Genomic DNA, 24,381 nt, shown 5'->3' with positions numbered 1-24,381 from the left:
AGCTCACTCCCAGACATTCCAATCCTCTCTGGGGACGCTCCTGCAGCCATGGCGGGGTTATTGGTGTCACTGTCCCCCACAACACCCTTTGTGGGAAAAAGCCACCCTGTGCCACTCAGACAGTGAGGGTTTTTTAATAAATACCTTTTTTTTTTTTTTCTTTTTGCACAGAAATATACCAAGTTTTACAGAATACAAACTGCAGGGATAATGACTGAGCATCAGAGACAGAGGATGCGGAGCACCCTTGTGTCTCCCTCCGGTGCTCTCCAGGCTCTGGCCCTGACGCTCGCTGCCAGGTCTCCCCATAACCCCGATCTGCTAAGGCTGGGGAGGGGACAGACAAGGTGCCAGCATGTCCTGCCCCAGGAACAGCTGCGCTGGGCAAGCCTCAGCTCTGAGCTGAGGGCACCGGCTGCGAGAGCATCGCTGGGGCCGGGCAGGATGCAGGCCACTGATGGATGGACAATAGCCTTTCGGTGCTGGTGGAGAGGCTGGTGCTGGGTGAACACCGGGTGGTTGGCAGTGCTGGGAGTTTTTGGGCTGCTTCTGGGGAGTTGGAGCACAACCCTTGTTTTAATCCATCAGACATGACTGGGGAAGGGCAGTCCCACTGCTTGGACCCTAAAGGCAGCTGCCCAGGAAAAGGGGACACTGATCCCACAGCAAAGCACCCGGCTCTGCCCTGCTCTGGCAACAAAACCACCTGAGCAGGGCTTGGCCCTGCTCCTGACTGTCAAGGCGTGGTCTTGTGGCTCCTGCCCCTGTCAGCAGGACTTCCATGCCACACCCTGCACACCAAACCAGGTGGGGACCAGAGGAGAGTGGGGTCTCGCATTCCGCTTTACCGACTCTGGAGGACAAAGAGCCCCAAAGAGAGGGGCCAGGCAGGGCAGAGAGGTTTGGGGTAGGGAGAGGGGAGGTTTGGCCTGTCTGCAGGCTCTCAGCTCTGGGGCAGACACCACATAGCCCATGCTCCAGGAGAGAGTTGAATCCCCACCACTTAAAGTCATGGAGACCACATTTGGCTCGGGGTCAGAGACGACCCCCTTGGCCAGCTCTGCAGCAGCCAGACCTCCAGCTGCTCAGCACCCACAGGGGGAAAGCAGAGAGCATCAGGAAAAAGCCCTGCTACTCCAAAGTCACTTACCTCAGGTGCAAGACCACCACGAGCCCTTTCTCCCTTTCCAAAGGGATCTAGGAGATCAGAGAGCATCTTCTTGACTGCTCCTCCCTGATCTCCACACAGCAAATATCGCTACAGGCACCACAGTGTGGACCGGGCTCCCCACTCCCACTTGGCAACAAATCCACATGGGGGAAGCATCATGTCCCCAAATACAGAGCTGGCCTCACCAACTGCGGGGATGGACAAAAACTCGCCACGCCAATTCTGCATCCCCAACTCCTAACCAGAGCCCTGAGCAGTAGAACAGGGCCCATTGAGGACGTGGGGGTGAGGCTGAGCAGCAGCCCAGCGAGGCAGCAAGGCTGCTCTAATCATGGGAAATGTTATGTCTGTTTGAGGGGGAAGTGAGGAAATCAAATGCACCATGGGGAGACCCCCATGTTGAGCCAGGAACAAGCTGCTGCTCTGCTCTGGCTGCTACAGCACTTATGTGAGTGGGGAGTGAGGGGCAGGAGGTGGCTGGCTGGCTCCAGAGCCATCCCACAGCCCTGCCTCATCCCACCTGGGGACAGCTATTTTTGGTTAGGAGGGTAAGGCTATTGTGTGATGGCACCAGATTGTACAGGTGAGACGGAGGCCCGATGGACACCTGAAGGGGGTCCCAGGCACAGCGAAGGGAGGGTGGGTGGTGAGTGTGAGTGTGTGAAGAGGCAGGAGGGAGGCAGAGCCGCTATTTGCCCGCGGCAGGGGCCGTGGCCACGATCTCTTCATACTTGGGCGGAGGGTCATTGTAGGACACGCTGGTCTCCTCGCCGCTGCTGCTCTCTGGGTGGCCCGTCACCTCCTCATAGGAGGGCGGGGGGGTGGCACTGGACAGTCTGGAGAGGACGGATACAGAATGCTCTGGTGGGCAGAGGGTGCCGTCTGGCTGGGGGGTGCCCCCGGCTCTGCCATCCCCAGCGCCCCGGTTGCTGGCTTCCCGCTGGTACTGGGTCTCCCCTTGGCTCTGCGACCGCTCCCGGTACACCATGACCCTGGGGAGGCTGCGGCCCGTCCGGCTGGCCAGGTAACGGTTCTGGGCATAGGAAGGGCGGTGGCGAGTGGCCTTTTGCAGCTGGCACCTCCAGATGATGAAGAGGGCGATGACTATGAGAAGAGCCACTCCCAAGAGGGGCACCACCACGTACATAGCGTCAGAGCGCTCCGTGCTGTGCCCGGGGTCCTTGACAGAGTACACAGAGCTGGTGTAGCCTTTCCAAAACTCCATCTGTGACAGGAACAGAGAAACAACCATCACATGCTGCAGGTGGGAGAAGGACCCCCTGACCACCACCAGCAATAATCACTGCCCTACCCAGGCCCACAAAAGGGGCAGCATTTTGGATGTCCTCCACCCCTTCCACCTGAGGCGCTGTGGGAACAAACAGAAAAGGTCACGGGAACGTGCCTCAACAGCCCCCACACCGAGCAGGGAAGAACGTATTTCACACTAACCCCAGCCTAGAGAATCAAGGACAACAACACAGATTTGCCACACATGCCATGGGAGCGCCAGCTCAACCTGCAGCTGTGGGCAGGGTGTCCTGGCAAAACCAAGGTGAGGCCATAGCCTGGGAAGGAAAAGCCATGCTGGGAAGTGAGGCCACCACATGCTGCCTGCAGACAGAAGAGGACAAAGGGAACAGGAGAGGCTGTTCCCCCTGTGCTTTCCTTCTGTCTCCAGCTTGCTGAGGCGTGAGCCCTCACACATGCACTGGGGAGCAGGGCAGGACAAACGCACCGTCTTCTCCTTGTTCTCAAACACCTCCTTGACCTCCTCATAGCTGCAGACCTCCTCGATGCACTCCCGCTCGATGGTGCCCTGCCGGATCTCCTCCAGGAAGCCATTGGCTCTGGGAAAGCGTTTCAGGAGCGAGTGAGCATTCCTGGCCCCCAAGAACACTGCAACACACAAGGCAGAAATATGCTGAGCAGGGACAACCCCATGCCTGCCCTCTGCCCAGCCAGGCTTTCCAACCCAGCTTCCTGATGCTACATGCATCCCCAACATCAAAAACCCAGGGCTACAATCAGGTAGGACAGCAGGCTGGACAGCCAAAGGGGCACAGAACTCCTGGGGTCTGCCCAGAGACATATGGCACCAGGAGCCCTTCTGTCAGGGCTGAGGTGCTAGAGACATCAGAAGCAGCAGCTGCAGCCACACAGGGCAACTGAGGAAGAGACAGAAGGCTCCAAAAATATTTGTTTTCAACCTACCCCTGATGGATTTCATCTTTCTGCCCTTTTGCTGCAGGGCAAGGGAGATCCAACCAGGAGAGCAAGACCCCACAGGGCTGGGACACAGAGCTCTGCCAGGACATGGGGCCAGCACCGAGAGGGACTCACAGCACACAACAGTTCAAAACATGACAGCCTGCTGGAAGCTGGTGTCCCTGCTGCCAGCTGCTCAGGGTCATGCAAGCTCAGGTGGTACCAAGGACTCTGTTCAGGCCCTAGAAAAACCACTGTCTTCTCCCAGGCCCAGGACAACAAGGGCAAACATCCCCAAAGCACAGGGACAGCACAGAGGGTTATGAGTCAGGGGCCTGAGCAACCTCTCCTCACAAGGCATCACATTCTCATCCTCGCTGTGTTTTGATGCAGAGGCCTCACAAACTTTGCTCTGCTCCCAAAGCCTGAGAGACTCAAGTCTTCCCACAGCACATGCAGTCCTGAAGCCAGAGGGAGCAGGAACAGCACCTTCCTGCCTGCAAGAGAGACATCAAAGCCTCTCCCCCTCATATCCTGCAGGAGGGACACCTCCATGGGGTGCAAGAGGCAAGCACCTGCCAGGACCTGCAGCAGCACAGGAGGCAAAGAAGCTGTTGCTCAGAGAGCAGAAACTTCACACAAAACATGATCCTTCCAGGATCCAAACACGCATTTCATGAATGAGTGTCTCCACAATGCAGTTCAACACACTCAGCTGTAGGCTGGTTCCAGCTCTTCCCACCAAGCCACAGAATCCTGCTGCTTCCCTGGGGAAGATGAATCAGTTCAGCTGGGCAATCCACAGGAACCTATTTACCTCCTTCACCCTCAGGCTCAGTCTTCCACTGGATCAACACGGTGAACCCATTCACACAGCAACAGCATCAAAGGAGGCAGGGGGACAATCTCCCATCTGAGCAGCTTGGCACGAACAAAATACTGGCTCCACAAGCAAAACAGTCAGTGAAAAGCCACCAACTTCTTTCCTTAGGAGCCTTTTGCCTGGGAGAAAGGCAAGTTTCCTTCTGCTTTTCCTTCCATGTATGCTGCTGCTGGAACAATACGGCAAGGTATTTGTGAGAGTATTTGGAAATATCAACAGGGACAAGATCGTGGTGCAAGAAACAACTACTACTGGGCTACACCATCCTGGGCTTGGAGGCACTGAGCTCCTTTTGTGCTGTGTAGGTGCATTTTCCCCTTGTGATTTATTAATGCCTTGCTTCTGTGAGAGAGTTTGCAGAGGGCTGAACCACTGAGGTGTGAATGAAGAGCAGCATGAATGATGTGAGTCACAGATCTTCCCTCAGAATCGACTTTATTATGCAAACCTTTTTTTTTTTTTTTTTTTTTTTTACAAGGACAACCGAAAAAGCATTTTCAAGAGGCACAGAAGGCATCTTGCAGAAGGGCAGGGATCAGCTTGCCTTGGCTTTCACAGTTGAGGAAGGCTATTCTGGCTGGAGAGGGACCAGGCTGGCAGGCTGACCTTCTCTTGAGCCTTTCCAGAAGGAGATGAAATTTTACAAAGGCAACATTCATTCTGCAAATGTCCCATACTTTGCTGGAGAAGTCTGTCCTCACCTCCTTTGCCTCCCACCTTGATCAGGTCGTGGTATAAACTCTCCCCTCCTTGGCACTTGAGCCTGAGACTCAGATTTCAACTTCCTCAGCACGTCTTAGAGCAACAAGCTTGGCTGCAGATCTCACTGTCAGGGTTTTCCATTCCTGCAGAAAGCAGTCACTGGACCCCTTCCCTGCTTTGTCATGCTGAGCTGGCCACTATGGTGGGAAATAAAAACAGACACACAGGCAGGCAGGTATCACAAGCACTGTCCCAACTGCAAGCATGCTGTGACACAGGTGTGTGTCCTTCCCCACATGCAATTCCCCTCAGGGACATAGAAATGGCAGGAGAGCAGAAACTAAGTCACTGCTCCCTCCCCTCAAAGTGCAAAGAGCTCACACGTGGCTCGGGACCAGAGCAGGAAAGCCACTGAGCCTCTCATCTCCAGCTGGATCCCCAACTGACATGAAGAGCAGACAGCCAAGCAGGCCCTGTCCCCAAACCACAGGGCTGAGGGGACCTTCCAAAGCCCAGCAGCCTCCATGCTGATCCCCTGTGCCTCTCCAAGCCTCCCCACACCAGCTGGAGAACCGGTGCTCAGGAAAGATCAGAGCTTTAGGCAGGGGAAGCAGGAACAAGGGCTGGGTTCACCTCACCCCTGCTGGGTTTCCTGGGGTGCTGCTGGCCCCTGGTGGACACAACCCCACACCTCAGCTGCCTTGCTTGGGGGGGACACCCTGGGGCTGCTTCTCTGGGGAAGGACTGTGGCTGTGCCTGCAGAGGGACAGCCAGGGCTGCCAGGGACTGTGTGGTGGAGAACCTGCCCATGGCCACATCCCGCTCCTGCATATCAGGGTCACCATGAAGGGGACTGCTTGGCAGGGGTCACTGCCACCACAGGGGATATCTTCCACCACCAGGAAATGCTGGTGAGCCAGCACCTGAGCTCTGGGAAGGAGAAAAAGCAGCAGTGGAGGAAGGCAGGGACCCAGCTGGGCACCCTCCTCATTAACTGAAGATTAAAGCAGCCTTTTAAAAACACTGCCTGAAGATCTCTGCTCCCTCCCACACCAAGCACAGCACAGATAATTAATGAAAGAAGGCATACCTGTCATCCCTGGGGTCCTCCTCTTCCCCAGCGTGGCTACTGCCTCCACTTTCACAGCTGGCTCTGGCGACACTCCGAGCAAATCCCGAGATCCCAGACAGATCTCTCCATCTCCCCCTTCACCACTGCCATCCTCCTTAGGCTCCCATCACACCAGGGCACACAGCCCCCGTGCAGGCTGCCCAGGAGAGCGAGGAGGGAGGGTTGAGCTCAGCTCTGGACACTCCCTGCACCCTCGCCAGTCTCTGAGCCCATCTTTAGCACTGGCCTAGCACTGCTCTGGGTGTGCCACAGCGAGCTCAGGGTGGGGCTGAGCTCGGCAGCTTCCACAGAACACAGAGCCCCGCTGCCACCAGCCACACAGGGCAGTGTGGCCCCCAGGGTGGGCACTGGCAGGGTGCTAGTCATGGGCATGAGGAGCACTGTTGATGAGAGATGTCAGCACAGACAGGCAGCCCTGAGAGCCCCGGGGAGGCCTGTCCCGCACAGCAAGCACCACACAGAGACAGAAATCCTGCGGCCTCCGGGTAGTCCCGGAGAGGTCAGACCTTCAGCACCTCCTCTCGACTCCCACCTTGCAGAGGGGAGAGAGAAGCACAAGTCAGGCCGGACCTCAGACCTCAGCCAGGCCTAACAGCCGATGGCAGCTGCTCCCCACAGAGGATAACATCCCCCAAAACGCACAGGCACCCCTTTCTTCAGAAGTGGCTGTCAAACATCCCCCTTCTTTCCTCCAACACCACCGCCACCTCTCTGTCTTGCCTGGGGAGCACTTACTTGCCATGCTGCCTCACTCAGCCAAGGGGGGCTCCTGCCTACCTGCAGGGAAGAAAACAGGAGAGTCACTGACAGCTTAAATTTCCAACCCCTCAAAGCCCAAACCTCCATTGCCCGGGGTCAGATTCATGCAGAACGCATGGTGCTGAGTGGTGGACCCACGACAGATCCCAGCCGAGCAGGACCCCTGAAGACAGCCAAGCATTCCAGCTGCCTCCCCACTCTTCACCTGCCTGGAGGGGCTGGAGGGGCTCAGGGCACCCTCAGCTCCCAGAGTGCTGGGGCAGGTCCCAGGGAGGAGCACGGCCCTTGCAGACCAACAAAGCAGAAAAGGAGGAACTGGATGAAGGACAGACCCCCATTTCTCACCAGCAGATGAGATGACCTGCGTGTCAGAGACTGCTGGGAGCAGCCTGGTGCTCTCCCCTTCCACAAGAGATTGATGGATACAGGTGAAGCAATCATCCTATTTTAGAGCAACTTCACAGCCGTGCCAGCTCTCACTTCCACAACTCCTACCCACAATCTGGCTGTTGGGCCAAGCTAAGGGCAGCAGCAAGAGTGACAGAGCTCCCTGCACACCCAGGATACAGCTCTCCAGCTGGAAAAGCACCTTTTGTCCTTCAAAGGCAAAACTAAACTGAACAAAACCCCACAGAAGTTAAACAAAGCCCTGCAAAAGCAAAGGATATCTGCTTGTTTCCCATGCTTTGTCTTCTCCCTGTGCTCAGTGCCCCATGGATCAGACTGCCCTGGGCTGACTATTGCTGCTTGTGACACTTGCTGTGGCAAAGCCACAACTCTGTCAGGAGACAGAGGGACAGGACTGCCCAGCTCCTACAGTGATTTATTGCAGATGAAGGAGCAAGCATGGTTAGAAACAGCAGGAACTAAACCACATGCTGGTCTCAGGTCCAGGGCTTTAGATACCCAGTTATTCCAGAAGCACTTGGATCTGCTCTGCTGGAGGTCAGGGACAGCACAGAGCCCTTCACAGGGTCAGCAGGGCTGGAAACACAGCTCTCCTTTCACACAGAAGACAGGCACACTAAAGGGCTGGTGCTGCACACCAGCACACCTCACAACAGCCACCTTCCAGTAAATGGAGCACCTCTCCCTGCCAACATCAGGTTTGCTGTGCTTTCCAAGGCTCCTACACCGTAAGTGGCAAGAAGGCATGCAAGCCTGGAGCTGTGTCCAGAGGGAGAAAGCAGCTTCTTCCCAAGAGTTTGGGAAGCTCAGATTGCAAACCTCAGTCCGGAGACAAAGCAAGAGCGAGGGAAAGCAGCAGAGCACCAGAAGTACATGGCAGGGGTCTGCTGCTTCCTGTGCCCCACAGCCCAACCCCACTTCTCTGTGCCCTTCTGGGGGATGTGAGAGGCCTCTGGATCATTGCATTTCCCCGCAGGGCATGAGCAGGATCTGAGCAGGGACCACCTGACCCACGTCTGCTGTCATCAGTTTTTACAAAAGGACCCAAAGCCCCAGGATAAAAGAAAGTACAGCACAGAGAACATGCCACAGTTCCCACACAAACCCTCGTTGTCACAGGCATTCCCCCCCTCTGACGGACAGGAGAACAAAGACACAGAAATAAGGATATTCCCGTGTCACACACCAGGCAGTGCATTTAATGTTGTATAATTTAATTTACAGTCTTTCTTCCAAGTATCTGTGTCAATGCACCCAAGTGCCACAATCAGGGAGGTGCACACCACCCTCCAAGCACGAGCAATGCCGGTGAGAAGGGCAGACGCCCCAGATGCTTATTTTTATTTCCACACGCAAATTCCTGGCCACCTCCCCTGGCTCCAGCGAGCAGGAAAAGCTGGAGCACTGCACAGGCTGACGCCAAGGGGAGCAGCATCCCTCCTGCCCCCACGCAGGCTGAGAGAAGCCTGAAGCTGGAGGCTGACCTAGCAGACGCCCACCCATTCCCGATCCCCCCCCTCCGGCTTCCCATCCTCTATAAATACCCCATCGATAGGAGGTTGCTAAGGCAACCGTGAGGAGGCGCGAGGGATGCAGCCATGGGAGTGAGGATGCTGCAGTCCCACATTTGTGTCTCCCCCAGGCTCCCCCCATCTCCGCCCCCGCTCCCGTCACTGATGCCAAAGGAGGAAATCGTGCCGGGGAAAACACGGTGCGCGCGTGGAGCCGGCCCCCCGCAGCCCCCGAGGGGACCTGGGGGTCCACACTGGGAGGTGGCAGCTCCTCGACAGGCTGGGAGGGGGCAGAGGTGCAGGTCGGGGGGATCCACAGCCCCCAGAGAAGCGCCACGGCGCGCAGGGAGGATGCTGACTGTGTCAGCATCACGTAGCCGCGGTGCCAGCGGCTCAGCTGGATCCCAGCAATATTGGGGGTTTTCCGTGCCAAGATCCACGGCGAGGAGAAGAGGCTACAGGGCAGGAAGCCTCGCCCTCCCAAAACAGCCTTCACACCCCATCCTGCTCCCTGGCTGGTCCTCACGCTGCCCCGGCAGCGCCCAGCCCGGCCCCTCCGTGCCCAAACCCAACTCCAAAATTATTCCCACTGCACTCAGCTTCCAGAGCCCCCCCACGGCAGGGACCCCCCAGCTCATCTGTCACCCTGCAGCAGGGACCCCCAGCCCACCTGCCCAGGTGTGCAGGGGCTTTCCAGTCCCCCCTCAGCTTTCAGTGCTACCCCACGGCAGAGCCCTCAAGCCTACCTGTCACCCCACAGCAGAGCCCTCAAGCCTACCTGTCACTCCACAGCCGAGACCCTCAGCTCACCTGTAACCCCACAGCAGGGACCCCCAGCTCACCTGTAACCCCACAGCCGAGACCCCCAGCTCACCTGTAACCCCACAGCAGGGACCCCCAGCTCACCTGTAACCCCATGGCAGAGCCCCCCAGCCTACCTGTCACCCCATAGCGGGGTCCCCTTCCTCACCTGTCACCCTACAACAGGGACCCCCACGTCACCTGTCACCCCACAGCGGTGTTCCCCAGCCCACCTGCCCTGCTCCGCGGGGGCTTTCCAGCCCCACCCTTCACCCCACCGACACGTCCCCCTCCTCACCGCCGTTCTGCTCTTCCCCGCGCGTCCAGACACGCCGCGCCAGTCCCACGGCTCCCGGCTCCCCCCTCCACGGCCCCAGCCCTTCCTTCCCGGTCCAGCCCCCCAGCCGCGGTCCCACAGCTCGGCTCTCCAGCCCCGGCCCCCGCTGCCGCGCCCCGGTCCCCGCCGGTACCTCATGGCGGCCCCGCGCCCGCCGCAGCCGCTCCCTCCCGCCGACGGGCAGGGGAAGGGAGGCCCCGCCCCCGGCACGCCCCCTCCCTGCCCCCGGCCAATCGCGCCTCTCCGCGGCCCGCGCGCGCCGCCTTCCTCCTGCAATGGGAATGCGGGGCGGGGCCGCGCGCTCCTCCCCCAGCCCGCGGCGGACCGACGGCCAATCAGAGCAGGGCTGCGGCTGCCGGGCGGTGCCGCGGTGGCCGCTGGGAGCTGTAGTCCTGAGCCCCGCCGCGGTCCCGCGGAGCGCGGGCGCGGCCCGGAGGCGGCCCCGGGATGAGCCGGGGCCCCGGGCGGGTCTGGTCCCGCTGCCGCACGCAGCGCTGTCTGCTTTCCCCTGCCTGTTGCCTCACGCCGGCCTGCTGGGGCCGGGGCTGCCAGCATGCCGCGGGTGTCCTGCGGTCACATCTTCTATCGCCTCCTCCTCTTCATCATCCTCCTCTTCTTCTTCCTCCTCCTCGCTGCCCGAGTCCTCGTAAAAGAAGAGGGTGGCCTGCACCGGGAAGTTCTCCAGCAGCTTCTCCCCCACGCTGTACAGGTGGTCAAAGGCCTTGGACTTGGGCCAGAGGAGCCTGCGTGGGGAGAGCCGGGGTGAAGCCGCGCCCGCCGCGCCCGCCCGGGGCCCCGGTGCCAGGGCACGTACCTGACCGGGTGCTGGAAGAACGCCAGCGCTTTGCTGGGACCGCCGTCCCCCTCCGCTGCCCGAGCCCGAGCCTGAGCCTGAGGAGACACAGCCGGGTGGTACCGGGGCTCCCGCTGCCCCTGCCCGCAGGCACGGGCTGGCACCAGGGTGCCCTGTGCCCGAGCCCCACACACCCAGCAGCTCCCCCCTCCCCTGCCCCTGAGCTGAGGCACTCACACCTCCGCAAGGAAGCTGGCATCTACCCCCACACCCTCCTGACAGGCTTTTTGCCAGTGTAATCTCTCCCCCGTGCTCAAGAGCTGTTGCCCAGGCATCCCACTAACCCCCTGAGGAATGCCCGCCCGGCCTGGGAACAGGGGACCCTTTCAGGCTCCCGTGGGGGGGCTGTTGTGGCCGTGTCCCCCCGTGGGGGTCAGCCTGGCCCTGTCCCAGGAGGCTGCGTGGGGCGCGGGGTGATGCTCCAGGGGAGGTGGGCACGGCACAGCCCGGGGGTAAAGGACTCTGCGGTGACGGACTCGGGGGCCAGAGGCTGGTTTCCTGCCAACAATAGGGACCCCAACCTCATGGGCATGGGGACAGGACACACAGTAGGGAATGCCAAACTCACGGGGTCCATCTCCTCCCGCCGCGTCCCGGGTCCCTCCTGGGGCAGCCACGGTCTCCAGAGTGGAAGGGCTCTAGGAGGGAGAGCCGGTTCAACGCCACAGCCGCTCACCCTGGCCCGCTCCCCTTTGCCTTGCACCTTGCACCTTTGCCTTACACCGCAGCCCCACACCAACACCCTCTATCCCACCCATGGCGCTGGGATCAGAGCGGTCCCCAGCACCGCAGCCTTCACCCAAACCCAGCTGGAGCCTCCCATCCCACCTTCCACTCCCCCAGCCCGCCCCGCTCCCCCCAGCCTGCGCAGCACCCATCACCTTGCCCCTTGCTCCAGCCCCAGGGGTGGGCAGGCACTGGCCACAGGCACCCGGAGCCCACGGGCAGTCAGGCAACAGGCAGCAGCTTCCATGGTGGCAGGCGACGCTGTCCCCTCTGACGCTGCAGACCCTCGGTGGGGACACATTTATAGCTCTGCCTCGGCTGTGACTCACAAATTCTTTGGGGCAGGGAAGCGAGGGGCTGGGGGTGTGGGGACAGCGGTCCCCGCGGTGTGAAATTTGTCCCAGTTGTGTAAATAGAGGGCCGGGGGGAGGCTGGGGGCGGAGGGGCTGCGATCTCTGGTGGAAAAGCAAAACACAAAAGGGAAAAGTTGGACACCGTTTGTGAGAAAATCCACGGGGGGGAACAGGGGAGGGTAGAGACAATTAACAAGGATGATTAAGTGCTCTTTGTAGCCATTTGCATAAGGGGGGGTGATGGGAAAGGGATGGGGAGTGGTGGGGCAGCATGATGGGCATGGGGCTGGGACAGTGCAATGGGATGGGACTGTGTGTTGGACATTCTACAGGGACAAAGTGGTGGGCTTGTAATGGGGACAGCACAAAGTGCATGATGAGGACAGTGACAGGCTACAGTGGTGGCAACCAGGAGGCAGGTGATGAATCAAGAGAGGCTCAAAAGCAGACAGGGAGGGAAGACACATGGCAGGGATGGATCCCAGGCACTAGCAGGGCAATGGTCTTGCTCAGGTATCCATGGCCCAGCACCCCGGGGAGCTGCCAGATCCCATTTCCACAGATGGGAGAGCACTCACTTGCCAGTGCTCCCTGCGCTCTCCTTTGAGTTTTTGAGATGTGGACCACACCAGGAGGTACAGAAAAGCTTCTCAGTATGAAGATACAAGTCTGATGCCCCCTCTCCTGTCCCCAGCACTGCCACACATCCCATCCCTGCCCGCTGCTCCTGCCCAAGTGCTGAAGGCAAAGTGCCACTAGCAGACAGGTCACCTCCCGCTCCTGGGAGAGTTTCAGTTTGGGACAAGGAAAGAAAATAGCAAATGGTCCCTGCTGTAGCTCTGCTATCAGCATCCAAACACTGCTGTCCAAACGCTGGCTGGACCCTGCTCAGCTCCAAGCACAATTTGTCACCAGGGGCCCTCCCTGTCCCTCTCCATCTGTGGCAGCCGGTGAGCAGGAGGGGGCACGGGGCCAGCACAGCTCTCATTACCTTCCCCATTTGCTCCTCATTTGGGCCAGTAGTCTTACAACAACAAACCCCGTGGAGGACAAGCAGGGCCAGGAAGAGGAAACCAAAAGCCCAGGCTGGCTCTGAGGAGTGGAAAACTCAACCTGCTGGTGTTTCACTACCCCTCCAACCCCAGTACAGACAGCCCAGCCCAGAGCGGACACATGGATGGTGGCACAGTCACCTGCCTGCCACTAAGGCTGTCCAGAAGGATGACAACAAGCCTCAAACCTGAACCCATTAGGTGAACCTACCCCAATAATTCATAGACAACAAGCAAAACAAGGCATCCCAGCTCCCCAGTCCTTCCCGACACCCAAAGGGTTTAATTCTGATCTGCAATAAGCCTCTGATCCAGGCGGAGATTTGCAGGTGGATTGTGCAAAGCTGTGGCTGAACAACTGCAGCCCCTGATCCCCTGGCCTGGGGCCCTGGCTGCTCACCCTGCCCCGAGCAGCCACCTCCAGTCCTGGGTGACCCCCGGCTGCAGCCACCCTGGCTCCCACCCTGCACCTCCAGCCACCTCCGTAAGTACCACAGGGCTCCCTCCCGCGCCTTTCTGCCAGCACCCGGAGCACTTCAGGTGTTCCTTTTCCAGCAGCTGAGACAGGAGGCAGTGTGGGAGGTCTTGGTTAGTGCACAGGAGAAGAGATGGAAAGTTGGGAAACTTTGGTGCCAAGCATTTGAGGTGGCAGCGGGGGGGACGGGAGCAGAGGGGAGGCCCTGGGTGGTGGCAGAACGCTCAGCCAGGAGCGTTCCCAGGGTGAGGGAGGCCACTGGCCGCGGTGCCGGGGCTCAGCCCGGTTTCGCAAGGCACCGCAGGAGGAGGAATTTTGAAACAAAGCAGAGAGAAAACAAACCATCCCTCTCCACCACCGCTGCCAACCCCCGCCCCCCCGCCCGTGTGCAGGGCTGTGGATGGGAGGTGGCACCGGCACAAAATCCCATCAGGAGCTGCACCCCGAACTGCTCACCCCTGTGCAGGACAGGTTGCCCCACTTGGCTGGCATGCTTCCAGGAAGCATCCCAAAGGAGATGCCCTGATGCAATTCTGCCCTCCGTGGGCCTGCAGGCTCTCCTGGGGATGCAGGTGTCGCTGTCACATGCATTCCTCTCCATCGTGGTCCCCAGCAGCACAGAAAGGCTGATATCCATGGTTCAATCTCAGGTGGCCACGTCCTCTTGTCCCAAAGGAGCCTCAGCAGCTCGGGGTGGGTCGTTGGTGACTGCAGATGCCTTGGGTGAGCCTCATGCAGATGGGGACGAGGTGCCATCCCCTTTCCTCAGCTGGGGGAGCTTCGGGTTCACCACCAGAAGGTCCCAAATAAGATGGTGCAGCCATAGCTTTTGGCTTCCTCTGCTCAGGGTGTCACAGAAGACAAGGGACCTCGAGGAAAGCAGCGGGCACTTTCCCCTCACCAGCAGCTGGCTCTCCATCCCTGCCCGCGGCGTCAGTGCAGGGGAGGGCTTTGGCGTCCTTCCTGGGCAGTGCTGCTCTGCCTCTCGAGCCTGGCTGGGGAGATAGCGGAGGTGAAAGGGCGCTTGGCGCTCCTCCACGGGCTTGGGTCAATCGTTAATCGGGGAGGGATTGCTCTCCACTGTCGCAGGTGACCTCCCCTCGGCTCCCACCCCGCACAAAACCAGCACCCCCGGCAGCGGGGGTGGAGCTGCAGCGCTGCGAGCGGAGCCTCTCGCAGGGCCATGGGAACGTGAGCACACGGGAGGGACCTGGGCGAGAAGCTGCGAGCCCTGGGTAGGTGACAGAGGTGACAACCAGCCCCCACCATGGTGTCCATGGGGCTCCAGCTGCTGGGCTACACCGTGGCTTTCCTGGGTTACATCGGCACGCTGACGGCCACACTGCTGCCCAGCTGGAAGACCAGCTCCTACATCGGCTCCAGCATCGTGACAGCCGTCAGCTTCACCAAGGGGCTGTGGATGGAGTGCGCCACGTACAGCACGGGCATCACCCAGTGCGACATCTACAGCTCCCTGCTCAACCTGCCCGCCGACATCCAGGCGGCCCAAGCCCTCATGGTGAGCTCCTGCGCCGTGTCCTCCCTCGCCTGCCTGCTCTCCATCGTGGGCATGAGGTGCACCGTCTTCAGCCAGGGCTCGCCGGGCAAGGACCGGGTGGCGGTGGCGGGCGGCGCAGTCTTCGTCCTCGGGGGGCTGCTCTGCTTCATCCCGCTGGTGTGGAACATCCACGTGGTGCTGCGGGATTTCCGCAACCCCGTCCTCCCCGACAGCATGAAGTTCGAGCTCGGGGAGGCTCTTTACCTGGGCACCATCTCCTCCCTCCTCTCCCTCATCGGCGGCTTCATCCTCTGCACCTCCTGCCCTGCCCGGGACACAACCACCGCCTACTCCAGCACCTACCAGCCCCAGCTGCTGGCGAGCAAGAGCCCCCGGCCCTCTGTCAGCCAGGTGCAGAAGAACAAGAGTGAAGTCAATTCCTACAACCTGACAGGATACGTGTAGTGGCTGCAGGTGGGAACCAGGCTGGCATTTCTCCCGGCTCCCCAGAGCGTCCGGGCTGGCACCAAGGGAACGCGGTAAGAGCAGAGGACACGGCGGCATCGCCCGTGCTCAGCCCTCTCACGTGCTTGGGGGGGTTGACCCCGCTCTCTCCCTGGGATTCTGAGAGCCTTGTGACTGCTTGGAGATCCCAGCTGGTGGCTTACATTGATGAAGGACCCTGAATCCGGCTTCTGTTCCCTACTCCATGCTGCCAGCTCACAGGCAGCTCCTGGCACAGCCGGGACCCCAGCCTGCAGCCCCAATGAACCTGCCTGGACGGGGGGAGTGGGCTTGTGGCCCCAGGGACCAGCCCACTGGCCATGGAGGCATCACAGCGGGGTCAAGGGCGTGTGCGTGGGTCTGGAGTCACTGCTGGGGAGGCTGAGCGCTGGTTGCAAACCGATGTCGCAATAAATATGTCTTTCTAGCCAGACTGTGTCCGAGCTTTTCTCTGGCACCGAGGGGCCAGCAGGGGGGCTGTGCTGGGGGCCAAGATGTGAAAGTGGCCCCTGCTCTGGCACAGCTGATGGCTTTGTCACCCAGGAGCCCAGGCAGGTGGGAGCACTGCTGAGGGGGAGGAGGGCCACTCCCTAGCACAGTTTGTCCCTGGGCACCACGCTGGAAGGTTGCCATGCACCACTACCACATGCCAGGGTGCCAGCAGGGGCAAGCAGAGCTCCCTGTGGGCTAACAGCAGGCAGCACCTTCCCTTCTGTCTCCCCTTCTGCAGGTGTGATGAGACTGGGGTGCCCACAGGGGGATTCATTGCCCCTGTGTGCAGCACACCCAAGTCCCCAGGTGGTGGGGAGCTCTGGCACTCCCACATCCCCACCCCAGTGAGCACTGGCACCCTCGGGGCAAACATGGTCCCAAGGACCAGAGGCAGCTCCTGGCCATGGTGCAGGCTGAGCAGCTGCAGAGAGATCTCACAGGCAGGTCCTGAGCCCCGAGGTGCTTGAAGGGCGTGTTTTGGGAGAAAAATGCCACCAGTGAGACACTGGAAAGCTGCAAGGGATAGGCAGGCAGGAGCCAAGGCTGTGGAGGGACAGGCTGCGTGGCTGCAGCCCTGCACAGGAGCAGCAGCATGACATTCACACAGGCTGCTGGTGGCACTGGGGGATGCTGGGCACGTGCAGGAGGAGAGGAAGTGCAGGCAGCCCAGCCCCACAGCCCACCGAGGAGCAAGTACATCTTAATCCATCTGATGTACCACTGCCCCACGTGAGAGAACCCCTGCTCTGCCGTGCCACAGCACAGGGCCACCCAGGGACCCCCTTGCCCTGGCTCTCTGTCCCTCAGGGAGCAGGAGGCCTTGGTCTACCTGCTGACCCCTCATAAAGCAATTTAGATTAGGCCATGGAGAGGAAGGGACCATGCTCCCCACTCAAACGTCACCACCGTCACCCTTGCACCAGTGAAATCGTATTTGCTGTGGGGTTAACACGCTCCTGATAACGTTGGGTCACGCTTTCTCCCCTCCTCAGAGAGCAAGGAGCCACACAGGGACCCATCCCCAGGGTGACGCTTGCTGGAGGGCACCAGGGTGGATCTCAAGGCAAAGGCCAGAGGCCCCATTTCCATGGCCAAGGGACAAAGCACAAAGCACAGCCTCAACCCTGGACCAGCTGAGTTATTTATTCCTGGCCCGGGGGAAAAGAGTGCCCTGGGGCATGCAGGAGGCTTAACCTGCTGGCTACAGCCCCCCAGGAGATGCTGCAAGTTCTGAGGGTCCTTTGGCCATAAATGTTTTGTTTCTGGGCAGCTGGTGGAGAGAGTGGGAGAGAAAATAGCTGGTACAAAAGGTCACACCTTAAAGAGGAGGAATTCTCGGGCACTAGGTCCTTGCCCCTCACCTCCCACCCCATCTGCAGGCAGAGGCTGCGCTAATTAAACAAAGGGGCATTTGAAACGCTCAGTTCAGAGCTTGATTGGTGCTGGCCTTATTAATGCTTTAATTCAAGGAGCAGAAGGGAAGCTTCCCCCAGAAGGAGAAGGGCAGCTGGCACAGGCAAGGGCAGGCAGAGCTCAGAGCTCGGGTGCAGAAACACCCGTCACACTGGAACAGGGACCAGCCTTTCCCCAGGCCCCTGTGCCACCAGCCCTGCCACAGGGGAGCCCCTGCATTAAGCAGTGGGTGGGCTCAGGGAGGAGAACGTTTCTCCCCTCCAGCTTCCCTGACCTTCAATGTGAATGCACCCAAAGATGTGAAACTTGGCTACAGGGTAAGGCAGGTTGACACAGATTTTCCACTTGGGAAGGAGGATGGGGAAGGGGAGGACACTGAGTGCATGGATGGTTAGTGGTTATCTCTGCATCACGCAATAGCCACGTTCCTCATTATTGATAAACCAGGTTCCTGAGGGCAGCCTGGATGTGGCCCAACCTAGGGACAGAGAAAACAGGAGCTCAGACTGTCCCAGGGGGAAGCTGTGCTGATGGTGAGCATGAGTGAAGTGGTGGAGCTGAGCCAGCCCCTCAGATGGCCTTGTGCCCCTTACCAGCTCAATGGGAAAAGCTGAGGGTGCTCCAGAATTCCCTGCAGGAAAGGTGCAGGGGAGCACAGCCAAGTTCAGGACAAGATGGGCGCCCAGGGGCAAAGCAGGGGTGGGAGGAGGGCTGGGTGGGGAAGAGCTCTCTCCTTCTCAAGCCCTCATCTCGCAGGATGGCGTGGTGGAGTGGGGAGCCTTGCACCCCTCACTGGAGGGCCAGGCTGCAGTGACTAATCCCCTGTCATAAGGAAACGAGTCATACATTCCCCTCTCCTTTTCTTGCTCTGGATGATGCCTCGATGGAAGAAAGGGGGCAATAAAATACAACGTGCCCTTATCTTCAAAAGCAATAGAGGCACTATAAATGTTCAGTACACCCCAACCGTGGATCAGGGACTGCAACCTCATCAGCTGGTCACGAGAAACATGCAAAAAGTCACGACTTCTTCCAAAGAGGGAACGACTCAGCCCATCTCCAAGGCCCTTGCATCCAGCCCTTGCCCACCAAGCACTGCCCCACAGCAGGGCTCTGCTGCTGCCAGGTGCAAGCAGAGCCTCTTCTCATGCACAGCACTGGGCAGGGATGCCTGGGGAAAAAAGGGCACAGGTTTGCCCCAGACCCACCAGAATCACACACCTCCTGTCTCCCTGGGGCTCTCCAGGAGAGCAGAGCTCAGCTCCTTCTGGCATCCCCAACCTGCTTCTTGTCCCTGCCTAGCACAGCTGACCTGAAGCAGCAGCAAATAATCCATGCAAGCTCTCTGGGGAGTATCAGGCCACGTGCTGGGAGGGCCCCTCTCTGCTCGCAGCCCCCAGGAATTGCTCAGATAGGAGAGATGGGAGCGGGAAGGAAATTCAGGCCAAGTTCCTGATGGGCTGAGGCACTTGGAAAGGGCCAGCACATTCCTCCACCCTCTCTCCAGCCACAGCACACTCCCAGCTGCCTCCCACGCCGTGTCAGAGCCTCCTGGCCCCTCAGCAAGCCAGGGCTGATATGGAAGATTGCCCATGGCTTTGCAGCAGCCTTTTCAGGAGCAGCAGAGGGTACACAACTGAAAGGGACTGCTCCCAGACACTTCAAATCCTGACTCCCAGGCCGGGCTCAAGTCACACACTGGTGGGAATGGGAGAGGCACTCCCTGCCCCAGCTATGACCCAGACCCCACATGAGCCCAGGAAAGAGCCTCATGTGTTCACCTCTGGGCATCTGTGGTGCTCAGCTGGCAATTGCACTCCCATTTTAACTCCAAAGGCTTCCTGCCCTCCTGAAGCCATGGGGATGGCCCTGTCTGGAGTCAGGGCAGACAAGCCAGGCTTGTTGGAGCCTGGTTCTCCTGGTCCTGATGGGAGACCTTGCAAGGGAGGTGAGAAATGAGCTCCTCTTTGTAAAAACACCTTCCATCAGAGGAAAAACTGGTGCACAAACTCATGGCTTTCCACAGCCTCCCAGAGGAGACCTGTTTAAAGGCACTTTAAAGGATCTTTCAGTCTTTAAGGAAAGATATGAGGGAAACAGGGCAGACTGAACTCCATGACACTGCAGGGGACAGAGGCCTTTGGGTGCACTGAAGGAGATTGCTAGAAAGCACCTTCCTGTTTGAACAACAGCTCAGAAATCTATCAGGAGGGTTATAAAAGGTGTTTATCTCAGAAAACCTGATACCCGTGCAGAGGACACAGCGGTTTGATCTTCCAGGCATTACATTAACATCACAATCAGATTGTTCCGTAATAATTTGAGTCTAATCTCTACCAGAGGAGCTTCAGGTTAATGATGTCAGCAATCCTCATGTACATGCAATCTGTAGCAGCAAAAAAAGGCTTTGTAGTAGAACCCACACCAATTCAGGGAGCAAGACATACTTTTACAGTGGGACAAACATAAGGTCTTCCAGGGATTTTAACAGAAATATTGGGGAAAACATACTCCATCTCCAAAATCTGCCAAAATCTGCTTTGGAGAATTGGTTTAGAGAATTGCAGAGAAATTGTCCTGCCCCCTTGACAGCTCTACTGCCAAGTGATGGATGGTTCCACAGCACCACACTGGACAGAGGAGAGGAAGACCAGAGGATCCCAAACACCTCGACATGGACAAACTGAGCTGCCACCACTTTAGCAAGTCTACAGAGTCATCCCAAGCAACCTCTGCCATCCCCATGCTTGAGGTCACCAACATTTTGGCAGCTGCTAACAAAGGTTCACTCCTAGAAGGGGCTCAGACTCCAGGCACAGCTGAGCCCCTCCAGGCTCTCTGCTAAGCATCAAGAGTCTGGAAGAAACAAATCACCTTGTAAGCAGACAAACCAGGGGGGCTTCACCAGCTTTGAGGCTGCCTTTTATCTCTACTCAGGATTTCAGGGTGTGCTTTGGATGAAGTTTTTCCCACACTGGTAAACTAATCTTTCCTCAAGTCAGGTGTCTTTTTTCACAGAACTTACAACACCCTCTATTTCTGGGATGTCCGGCCTGCTAAAAAAGGCTGAAAGCAGAACAAGACTCACGTCAGAAGCAGCATGATTGCCTCGAACTCACTTTCCCAGAAAAGCTGTCTCTCTAGGTTTCTCAGGTCACTGGAGCAAAGTCCCACAGCACCAGCTTTACCCGGCAGGTGCTCCCAAGATTTCTCCAACAGATGCATTTTCATTACCCAAATTTTTAGCCCTTTCTTTTTGAGGGCGTGGGCACAACTTCAGCCTTCAGTAGTTTTCAAGGCATAGAAAAGCCCAGAGACTCTGCAGGCATTACAGAGCTAAGGGCAGACCTCAGTTATCCCTGGATCCACCACTGTGATGCTCCAGTGCCCTTTGAGCTATTCCAGTACACTTTTACAGGAATGAGGACACTGCTCTTTGCCTCTGGTTCTTCCCCAGCTGCCACAGAAGCCAAGCACACACCCTGGGAGCCTCTGATCCTCCCACGACTGAATGCCTCCTCCTCAGCCTTCTGCCCTTCCCAAGCACCCTTTATTTTAATGGTGTTTCCAGATTGTGAGCTGGCAGGGCGTTTCACCCCAGGCCTGGCTGCTGGCCGGGACAAGGCTCACTCCACCTCTCTGCTGTCCGGGGAGGCAGCAGGGAAGAGGTATCAGAGAGAAAAACAATGAGCTCCTTGTTTTCAAGGCAAGGAAAGCAGGCTTCAGGACCAGGGACACCCTTGGCAAGGGAAAGGATCTCCCTGTTACAAGGCAAAGCTCATGGAAGGGGAAAGTGGCTCCCAGAACAAGTCCCCATAGCCCAGCCCAGAGAGCTGCCAGGATCCTGCTAACACACCATAAATTTCCAGCCCCCATGGCAGACCTGTCCCTGTAGCTGACACCCCAGGGCCTGCTCACAAGCAAGGGTCTTGCTGTGGGTTATGGCCTCCTTCCCAAAGCTCAGGAAGTCCTGTCTTCCAGATGTGCTAGGGTGACCAGCATCCCCAAGGGGCTGATTTCTGCCTTGGGATTCTGCAGCTGGAAATGGGTAAGTTTTACCTCACAGGTCACAGGCAGATGCAGCTAATCCACCCAACGTCAGTACCGAGTAAAATCCTCATGGGGAGTAAAAGGGAATAAGCAAGGCAAAACACAGTGTGAAGGCAGCCCAGTCTTATGTGAGGAGAAAAGTTTACCCTCAGCTGTCCCTGAGTGCAGCTGCCCTTTCCCATGGAAAATCTTTGCAAAGCAGGGGGGTGGCTGCCCAGAAAACACAGGACTAAAGCTCTCAGCTCAGCGATGGGGTGAAGAGAGCCACAGTGCCTTCAGCAGCATGAGCTGAGGGGAAACACAGCTCTTCCCTGGCTCCTTGCATCGCTGCCTGCCCCTGCACACCCCCCATGCAATGCTGGGATCAAGGGCAGGACAGGCTGGGTCCCCCCCAGGCCTTGCCAGGGCTGCTGGCCACAGCCCCAGGACTTCATGGGGCACATCGTGGTACTGGCCCAGTGGGCACTCAGAGCTCTGGGAGGAGGAGGCTTTGCCAAAAAGCCTTATCTCTGAAGATGCCTTTCTGACCTCCTCACCTCCAGTAAGTGTTTATCTCCACTACACAACTTAATCCCTCCCAAACGACTCTGGCAGCGACTCCTGGCACAGGCATTGTTGAGAGAGCTTTGAAAGATGCAGAAGAGAAGTGCCAAGTTTCAAACCCAGGTACTCTGATACCAGCTTATCTAAGGAAAATTAATAGCTGCAGTTTGCCAAGCTACATCCATTTAGGAAATGCTCCATCACAGAACTACTTCGTGTGTTATTTCCTCACACTGAGGAAAACAAACCCGCTCAACAAATGCCAAAAGACCCATGTCTTGCTGTAAGAAGCATATATTTTTGTCTTGCTGCTGATGTCAGACACAGAGATGTGTGAATAGGAAGCCTGCTAACTGTTCACAGGCTGTTGAACGCTTCCATAGGCTCACAGATCTCTGCTGATGGATGCTTGCATCAAAGCTGGCCTTTGCTCACCACCTCCTCATTCAGCAAAGCCCATTCCTCTCACTAACGCCTGAGTGTCTGTTTTCTGTACATGACCGTGCTGGTTTTGGCTGGGGTAGAGTTAATTTCCTTCACAGCAGCTGCTGTGGGGCTGGGTTTTGGCTCTGTGCTGGAAACAGGGCTGATAACACAGGGATGTTTGAGTTATCACTGAGCAGGGATTACACACAGCCAGGGCCTTTCCTGCTCCTCACCCTCACCCGTGAGGAGGTTGGGGGGCACAAGGAGCTGGGGGGGACACAGCCAGGACAGCTGAGCCCAGCTGAGCCCAGGGATATCCCAGACCACACGGCACCACCCTCAGCACATGAAGCTGGGGAGAAGGAGGAAGGGAAGACATTCTGGGTTTGTCTTCCCAACTCACTGTTCCACGTGATGGGGCCCTGCCTTCCTGGAGCACCTGCCTGCCATGGGAGGCAGGGGATGAATTCCTTGTTTTGCTTTGACTGCACACACGACTTTTGCTTTAGTTATTAAACTGTCTTTATCTCAACCCACAGGTTTTCTCACTTTTACTTTTCCAATTCTCTCCCCCATCCCACCGGCGGGGAGGGAGTGAGTGGCTGCGTGGGGCTGAGTTGCCGGCTGGGGTTAAATCATGACAATCACTCAAACATGTTCTCCTTTCCCTGGGTGGCAGGAATAAACCAGGAGACAGGTTTTACCCCAAGGGCTCGACACATTCCATGAAAAACACTAGGGATGTCTGTAAATAATCTTCTGAAAAATAAGGTCAAGTATGTTAGGGATAAAGTTCAGATCATAGAGCTACTTAAATGGGAGGGAATAAAAAAAGATGCAAAGAGGAGGAGCAGCAGCAGCTAAGATTACACATATGTGCCGTGAAGAACATTGAGATCAAGTCTGAAGGAGGTGTGGACATTTCCTGCTTTAGAAGCAGCTTTGGAGAAGAAAATAAAGGTCTGTCTTTTCACCCGCCCAGGGTAGATGCTTCAAAGGATGATGGGCTTTTGGGATAAAACTTCCTAGAATGGTCAGAAGCATGGATGCTCCCCAAGATTGTTGGCTATTTTGTACTTCAGAAACCATATTTCATGCAACCATAAACACTGGTGCAAGCATCCCAAACACTGGTAAAGCAAAAGTTTGGCTCATTGCAATATCCTGGTACAGATTCAATCTCCTCAACAGCTCTAGTGAAAATTAAATATGATTGGAGTGTAGGCCTGTGGTTTGAGGACCAGCTGGAGAGATGTCAGAACAAAACACCAACCATGAATGAAGGTAAGAAACACTACTTTCAAACCATGAATGGAGGGAGATAAGGGAGCTACCTTCGATCTCAAGTGTTCCCACCTGCAGCAGTGACCTGAAAACACAGTAAACAGCACAATCTGAAAATGTCAAGAGAGGTCACAGAAACAGCTCTGAAATCTTGAAAGATGAGCTGGAAGTGAAACAGGGTGCAACCAAACAGGAGATCAGGAATGGTAGGCACGGAGACACATCCTACAGACTGCAAAAAACCCCCCAGCTCTATAGACATGCCCTTTCTGCCTCCAGTAGCAACAGAGAAAGTCCCTTCTGTGGTAAGGGTATAGCCCTGGGGGAAATGACGTGGCACAGTTCTCACCACGCAGGATGGGGCTCTCTCTGTCCACATCGCTGTGTTGCTCAACTCTGACTCTCAGGCAACACACACGGCACACATTTGGTGCTATCACCTCAGCACTGGTTTCTGTCACATGGTCTTGTGCCTTCCCAGGTAAAACAAAGTGCTGGAGTCAAAGGAGCAGCGCTGTGCTGGCCACCCACGCACCCTCTCCTCCATACCCACGACCAGGGCGAGAGAACGTACTTCAGGAGGGACAGGGAATGTGTGACTGCAAGGGTGGGTTCCCCTCAGCTCCTTGGAGCCAGTCATTTTATGGCATAAAGGAGGAAATCAGGTTTATGATGTTTCTGCGCTGGAAATAAGCACAGGCTTGAACAATATTGAACTACTCACACTTGTTCTTATTTTCTTCTCATGAACCATATACTGCGGGCAGCACAGGGAGTTGCAGCATCCTTTGGCTGCAACT

The 24,381-nt window shown here is 57.5% G+C and overlaps 2 protein-coding genes across 8 annotated transcripts; one reads left to right on the top strand and one right to left on the bottom strand.

The window, feature by feature from the left end:
* Positions 1 to 134: 134 nt before the first annotated feature.
* On the bottom strand, positions 135 to 14,340 carry PRRG3 (proline rich and Gla domain 3). 7 transcript variants are annotated; one of them, XR_011150986.1, is made up of 7 exons: positions 13,828 to 14,340; positions 11,647 to 11,946; positions 11,334 to 11,403; positions 10,046 to 10,803; positions 6,055 to 6,873; positions 4,980 to 5,161; positions 4,430 to 4,880 (listed from the first exon to the last, which is right to left on the bottom strand). XR_011150986.1 is itself a non-coding variant. In XM_069015620.1 (4 exons), the coding sequence occupies exons 2-4, from the start codon at positions 6,836 to 6,838 to the stop codon at positions 1,860 to 1,862; spliced, it is 705 nt and encodes a 234-aa protein (XP_068871721.1). In that variant the 5' UTR covers positions 6,839 to 6,873; positions 10,046 to 10,417; the 3' UTR covers positions 135 to 1,859. The 7 variants fall into 7 exon arrangements, 2 of the variants coding, with proteins under 2 accessions (XP_068871721.1, XP_068871720.1); XR_011150984.1 differs by having other exon boundaries at positions 4,430 to 5,161; positions 6,055 to 6,628; positions 6,739 to 6,873; XR_011150983.1 differs by having other exon boundaries at positions 4,430 to 5,161; positions 6,055 to 6,628; positions 6,832 to 6,873.
* A 137-nt stretch (positions 14,341 to 14,477) lies between these two features.
* Positions 14,478 to 15,804, top strand: CLDN2 (claudin 2). Its single transcript, XM_069015623.1, has one exon. The coding sequence runs from the start codon at positions 14,639 to 14,641 to the stop codon at positions 15,332 to 15,334; it is 696 nt and encodes a 231-aa protein (XP_068871724.1). The 5' UTR covers positions 14,478 to 14,638; the 3' UTR covers positions 15,335 to 15,804.
* Positions 15,805 to 24,381: the final 8,577 nt, after the last annotated feature.

The sequence above is a fragment of the Aphelocoma coerulescens genome, chromosome 4A (assembly GCF_041296385.1).
Source record: "Aphelocoma coerulescens isolate FSJ_1873_10779 chromosome 4A, UR_Acoe_1.0, whole genome shotgun sequence".
Taxonomy (NCBI): Eukaryota; Metazoa; Chordata; class Aves; order Passeriformes; family Corvidae; genus Aphelocoma; species Aphelocoma coerulescens.
Note: the sequence above shows the minus strand (reverse complement) of the source record. Positions and strands in the feature narration are given on the sequence as shown.

Coding starts and splice junctions, on each gene's coding strand:
- CLDN2 (XM_069015623.1), top strand. CDS start 14,639: ATGGTGTCCATGGGGCTCCAGCTGCTGGGCTACACCGTGGCTTTCCTG.
- PRRG3 (XM_069015619.1), bottom strand. Junction 2,397..2,909: donor TTGAGAACAAGGAGAAGACG/GTGCGTTTGTCC, acceptor TTCCTGTCACAG/ATGGAGTTTTGGAAAGGCTA.